We start from the raw sequence: 6773 nt of genomic DNA, 5'->3' as shown, positions 1-6773 counted from the left end.
GCTCTGACTGCAGCTGCCCCTGGAAGGGACCGATCACTCCACTGGTGTGCCAGGCTTTTACTTGTCCTGACAAGGAGATAGGAGAAAGTGTGGGAGTCCTCCCAAAGCATATCCACATGGTTTGTCAGCACAGTGGCTTTTCCTTCCAAGACTGAAATTTGTTTGGCTTGACAGAAGTATCCAGAGACCAGAACTGCTGACTGGGTGGGTGTTGAATGTAGCTTTGCTATGTCCTTGTGTCTCTGGTCTGCTGCAAATTATCTTTCTGGCTCAGTTGTACATCTCTTGGCTCCAATATCCAGACTCAGCCATCAGGTAATCCTAGGTGTTTCCCAGAAGAGCAGGCAGCAGTATCATGGCAAGCAGGTGTGGCAGAACTGCTCCCATACAGCTTTCATCCCTTCATTCCTCCTGCAGCAGGTGGGGAAATGACTGGACTGCTTTGACTATGGTTATCTCCTAAGGATATGTCACAAGGGGTGTGTTACCCCAGGAGAAAAGGATGGTGAGACCATTATGGGAAAGGAAAGGCCTTTGGAGTGATGGAGTCAATGCCACTGGCTGCCCCGGCCTTTTCTCCTGCCTGCCCTTGGCAGGCCAGGGGAGAGGGAAGCAGGGTGGTCTTGTAGATGACTATACTCTTCAGGAATCTCCTGGCATAAAGCTTGACACTGTCTCTGGGTCCTTGGGAACCTGGGACAGGCTCCTGGCACAGCATTCTGGCAGTGCCCTTTCTGTCTAGAGTGGGACATGTGCCAGTCCAATACGAAAAGCAGAAATTATGCCATCAGTGGCACCCACAATAGTACCTGACCCAAAATAGCTTCCTAGGAAAAAACAGGGAGGCTGATTAGGTTAGACAAGCCTGAAAGAGAGCAAGAAGTCCTGCTGATGATTGACAGGTGTAGGTTTGTGGGCAGGGGCTATAAATCCCACGGGTGAGCTCTCCAGCTACCCTTTGGGGACAGACAAACGGCTGCAGGAAGCACTCAGGACCTGTCTTTGGTGAACCATGGGGCTCAGTGACCAGGAATGGCAGCAAGTCCTGACCATCTGGGGAAAGGTGGAGTCCGACCTTGCTGGCCATGGCCATGAAGTTTTAATGAGGTAGGCAAGGAACTTCAGTTCTAAGAGTAAAGCTAAGAACTTTTGATGAGAGACATGCTTGTCAGGGTTTATTTCAACAAGGTGTTTTCTTTCTTGCAGGGTGGTAGCTTTTCTATTGCTATTTTCTGTGTTAGAAGTTACTCAATGTGTAAAGTGGCTTTGCTTGTGTCTTTGCATCTCTCTATGGGTGCAGGAGCAGATCAGTGCTGCTTTTAACACATGGCTGTGCTTTGTGTCTCTGCCTCTGGTGGCCAAACTCTATTGGGATCCTCATTTCCCAGGCACTACAGTGAGAAATGCTGGAGCAAAGTGCGTGTCATGGGGCTTCAGATGCTCTGCAGAAACAATATGGGGAGGCAGAGAAGGAATGAAAGGAGAGGAACATACCCTCTGTGGCAATTTTCTTGGAATCTATTTCAGTAAAATTAAAGTACCTGAGTGTTTTCCTCTCCCCACTTTAGTCTCACCTGGCAGAGCCCTGCCCATCCTGCTTTTTGGCCAGAAATGTGTGTGATAACGCTTGTCCACTACCTCATGATGAATTTCATGTCTGAGTATAAAATGAGGCACATCCTTCCCCTTACTTCCCTCCTCCATTATCCCGGTGTTAGAAGTGCTTATGAGGTGTCCAGCTGAGAGGACCCCATCCTCCATGTTGTCCTTGTGATCCTGACACTCAGAGTGGTGAACACCCCAGATACTGCAAAGTGGGAAAGAAAATTAGGTGGACACTGGAGCCTAGGTTGTCCCATAAGATCAGAGAGGATGCAGACTTTGAGGAGATTCTCTTCAGCTTTTCTCTTAGACTGTGCACACCCAAATGTGCTGGAAGGGTACAGACACTGAGGACAGCGGTGGGGATCTGGCACCTGCGTGGGGGATTTTCTACCCTAAGCATGGCTAAGGCAAGGAGCCCATCCCTCCATGTATATCTACTGCAAAACTTTGGCAAATGTTTTTCAAAGACGAGCCAGAGCAGGGGGCTCTTTTCTGTACCTGCTTTATCATGTCCCAGATCAGCTGCCATTTGAAGGGAAGGGAATGGAGTGGGAATGAAGTGGGTGGAAATATGATGGCTTTCCCCTCTTGTGATCCAGAGCAGGCATGCTGAAGGGGTAGCAGGAACCTGAGCCATCCTCACCCATCCATCTCTGAAGTGGCTTCTTTGGCTCTGAATTTGCCACATGCTAATAAAAGCAGTTCCAAATGGAAAAATTGACTTTTCTTACAAGTATCACAGAGTAGAGCATGGCATTAAATAAATAGATGTCACCCTATGACTTTGTGCTCCTCTGGCAACCCAGGTCTCCTCCAAGGAGTTTCTGAGGGAGGAGAGAGGCAGGGGAAAGCGGGTGAGAAAGATCAGGAACCAAATTCTTCTGTGTCTGCAATCATAGGGTTTGAGGGCACAATAAACTCTCCATCCAGATGACATTCAAGAAAACACAATCTCCAAATACAAGGGACTTAAGGCTGGGGGCTGCTTTTTATTTTTTCTTTTTTTTTTCCCCCTTTTTCCCTTTTGTTTTTGCTACGAGAAGCTTGTAGAGCTCTCATTTCCTGGCCAACAAATCATGGGCTGATAAGAGACTTCATGTGAGAGGCAGGGGTCTATAGGCTGGCTCTCTAACAACAGTAAATTGGCGAAGACAGGCAGTTTTGTTTGCTTTTGGTCTTTCTTCACATGAATACAAGAACTCACGTCTCAGTATCGTGACTAGCCTAGGCTCTTGTCTCTGTCTTTAAACTGTTGACATAATCCAGGGGATAGGTGCCAAAGAATTATCAGAACTACATGGAAAAAATACAGACACTTCCTCTGTTGCTTTAGTTGGGGGCACTGTCTCTGTCATGACCAGAGGGAAGGGAAATAGAGAGTGGTGATCGTCTTCAGAAATGGGTAAGAAGACAGGGTTAAAGTAGATTGAGTACTCAAAGGGAGGTATGTCAGGAGCTTCTTCTCTCCAAAGTCCCTCTGCTTTTGTCCACAGACTGTTTCAGGACCATCCTGAGACCCTTGATCGCTTTGAAAAGTTCAAAGGCCTGAAGACCCCTGATGCGATGAAGGGCTCTGAAGATCTGAAGAAACATGGAGTTACTGTTCTTACCCAACTGGGCAAAATCCTGAAGGCGAAGGGTAATCATGAGGCCGAGTTGAAGCCCCTGGCTCAGACCCATGCAACCAAGCACAAAATCCCTGTCAAATATCTGGAGGTATGGAAAAGGGCAGGGAGTCTCAGTGTCTGATGTGTAGTGAATGTGTGCAAGACAGCTATGTGAGAGTTGGGCTTTCATTTACTGATGACTAGTTGGACTTCAGTGAGCTCTCCCTCAAGTCCAAGGTCTGTGTGTACAAGCAGGAGGAGACACAGAAAAAGCTCACAGTATGCAAATGGTATGTGAATATCCAAGTTTAGATTTCCCATTCCAAATACCACACACAGTCTGACCAACCCTTGGCAACAATAAACCAGCCCATGCAGCCTATGCATGCCTGGGAAACTGCATTACATAAGGACTGTCAGTGACTGGACACAGGGGACATACAGTTTTAGAGTAAGCCTTGGGGAATCCATTGCAGACCAAGACCCATAAAACTAAGTGTTATACAAACACAGGACATGAATTTGCCGTCTTAATGGATGAAGCAGACAAAAAGTGGATAGGGCCATGGTCTGCTCAAGGTTATGAAGCAGATAAGCATCAGAGCTAGGAATAGAGCCCAGTGCTTCTGCCTAGCCCAGGCTCCTTGCATAGTAGACCTCACTGTCTCTCCAGAGGCTGCAGGAAGGCCTACTGAATTAGCTCGGAGATATTTCCAGGCTCTGCAACCTATTTCTTAGTCTGGCTTTTCTGAAAATAAACCTTGAGTGTCCCTTCAGTTTTTCTTTCTCTCTTTCCTTCCTCTCAGTTCATTTCTGAAGTCATTATCAAGGTCATTGCTGAAAAACATGCTGCAGACTTTGGGGCTGATTCCCAGGCTGCAATGAAGAAGGCTCTGGAGCTGTTCCGAAATGATATGGCCAGCAAGTACAAGGAGTTCGGTTTCCAGGGTTAGCACATACGCACAAAGGAGCACCACGATGGAGAGCCTGGCCACGCATCTTTCCCCAGCGCTATTTTGGACATCTCACAACTGGCCATCTCTGATGTGTGGGAAAGCTTTGATGAGAGGCCAAGAGTCACTCCAGGCAGCATAGGGGCACTCAGAGTGATATCCGTGATAAACTGTCATTTCCTGGCTTCATGTATACAAAAGAAATATTCTGCTTTCTTAGGAAAAATAACATTAGGGGTTATCTGTGAGCTTCAGCCTATCTTATCCCCTTTCTCTCTCTCTCCCTGAAACTCAGTCTCATCTGAGAGGCAAATGGCATGGCCAAAGATGAAGGGATGTGGAGGATCAAGGGAAGTGTTGAGTGTGGTGAATGAGTGAAGGAATGACTCAAATGAGAGATGTGAGAATGGGAAGCAGGGACACAGCATCCCATTCCTCCCACAGGTGAAACAGTTAGCAGCTTACTATGGAGAGCTTCCAGCACAGTGTTACCTTGCTTTGTGGGGGTGAATGCAGCCAGTCAGTCTCCAGTGCCTGCCAGCCCTGGAGGGTTTAGTTGTTAAACTTGCATTAGCAAAACTATAAAGAGTAGTACTCCCTGTGATCTGTAGGCTTCTAGCAGCCACCACTATGTGTCTGAATGTCTGTTGCACTGAGAAGTGAAGTTCGTGTTTCTCAGAAAATAAAAATCCCTGCACCAGAATCGTGTGTTTGCTCCTGGCTGTACAAACACCCCAGTGAGAACTAGGGAGAAGGAGAAAATGGAAAGGTGTTTTGCATACATATCTGGCTGCAGAGCAACCTGCACTGTCAGTCTATGACCTGAGCAACATGTGGCATCTGTCATAGCCAGGGATTTGGGGCATTCAGATGTCACCATGGGGACATGACCTGATGACCAGACCTCACAGCACAAGATGGCAGCCTCAGCTCAGTGCCTTGGAGCTGAGAGAAGTGCTCCCTGACTAAAGGCCGTGGCCACTGCTGTGCTGGGGGAAGGTCCCATGTTCATTTATGGGGAGGTGGCATGTGGAAGCAGCCTTTGGTCCCAGCAGCAATGCAGTGCATTGCTCTCTCCAGACACTGGAAAGGAGGGATGATCAGCTCAGGTGGAAGGCTGCAATGGCAGCATGTGTTCTAAAGACCCAAACTCTGGTCTTTGCAGCCTTTTGAATTTTTGCTGAGGTGCCTCTGCAGTGCATGCCACACTGTTTCCAGATGTACACCTGCATCCTGTGGAGGACCTTAAGGGACAGACGTAATGGCAAGATGCCTCCCTCTGCCTGTCAGCCTCTCCCCATCCCAATACCACAAGGTTGTGGCTAGGGGAAATGCATGGAAGTGACACAGCCGCTCTTTTTCACGTGGAGAAAGTAATGTACCTTATCTCACAGAGACATTGTGAGGGCAAGCACAAGGAAGAGAAATGAGGTGCTCAGTTACAGGAGCTACTAGCAGGACCCAGTTCAAGGTACTCCCTGCTATGCTGTGTGCAGTGGAGACAGTGAAGGAGCCACCACCTCCCTTAAAAATCAATCCTGAATCAGCATGATCTGCTGTGTCTTTGGTCAGGGCAAAGGCCAAAAGAATTCAGTCTCTGAAAGGAGAAGGAACAATAAATTCCTTCCCAGCATGGTGCATATCTGATTTCTTGCTGTTTACAAATCCTCACTTTACCTCTGGGAGCTTGCTTGGTGTTTCAACCTTTCAGAGGGGGTCACAAAGGCATATGCTATCACCTAGATGAAGTTACAGCCAGGTGGTCCCTGGCTTAAGCAGTGTGCTTCATCTGACTCCAATCTAGTCTGCCTGGTTTTGTGGGGAGGGCAGTATATTTAATTAAGGTCTAGGATTGCTTGTCCAACACAATAAGATTTCCTGCCAGTGACAACAGACTCTGCTTCAGGATTAAAAGCTCTGCTACAGCAGCTGCCTCCATCAGTCTGAGTGGGACTGGAGTTGTCTAGATATTTTTATGTAGAGGAGTGTGGTGGAGGAGGGAGAGTTTGCATGTGTGTTGTGCCTAGTTACCGGTTATTAGGTACCTGGACTAAATGTCAGTCCCTTGGGAGCACTGACCTTCTCTCTGCTTGCCTCACCCCACTGTGTCAGTGCACTAGGGACCATCCTTAAATCTGCTGGTCAGATGTAGGGCCTGACAGAGGTTTTCTGGTTGTGCCTATGGCTCAGTGAAGATGTGCAAGCCGAGATGAACCAGCACGTTTGGGTACCAACAACAGTGAAGGTAACTCCAGCAGGCTCAGTGATTTGGGATGTTTGTGGTGAAATCCACACCTCTGCACCTTTGCTACTCTAGGCACAGAGTATGCCCTTGGCCAAGTCCTGACAAAACTGCAGGGATGTATGTAATTCCCACAGAGCCTATAAAACTACTGCAACGGCCCCTGCTTTAAGGGCAGGGGAAGTGTCCTAGAGCAAAGGGGATGGCAGGGAAAGGATTTTTTAGCTCCGTGCTGTATTGATTCAGAGTCTTTGTTGGACCCTTTCACTCTGCTGCTAGCACGTAAAGCTTTTCTGGTTCATATATGGGACAAAGTTCTTTTGTGGAGATAAACAATATCAGCGCAAGCCCAAACATTTTCCTCCT

General features: G+C 47.8%; 1 protein-coding gene across 1 annotated transcript; it reads left to right on the top strand.

Moving 5' to 3' along the window:
* The first annotated feature begins 938 nt into the window (after window positions 1-938).
* On the top strand, window positions 939-4868 carry LOC131572848 (myoglobin). Its single transcript, XM_058826242.1, has 3 exons — window positions 939-1107; window positions 3099-3321; window positions 4019-4868. Exons 1-3 carry the CDS (start codon window positions 1013-1015, stop codon window positions 4163-4165), a joined length of 465 nt encoding a protein of 154 aa, XP_058682225.1. The 5' UTR covers window positions 939-1012; the 3' UTR covers window positions 4166-4868.
* Window positions 4869-6773: the final 1905 nt, after the last annotated feature.

The sequence above is a fragment of the Poecile atricapillus genome, chromosome Z (genome assembly GCF_030490865.1).
Source record: "Poecile atricapillus isolate bPoeAtr1 chromosome Z, bPoeAtr1.hap1, whole genome shotgun sequence".
In the NCBI taxonomy this organism is placed as follows: Eukaryota; Metazoa; Chordata; class Aves; order Passeriformes; family Paridae; genus Poecile; species Poecile atricapillus.
Note: the sequence above shows the minus strand (reverse complement) of the source record. Positions and strands in the feature narration are given on the sequence as shown.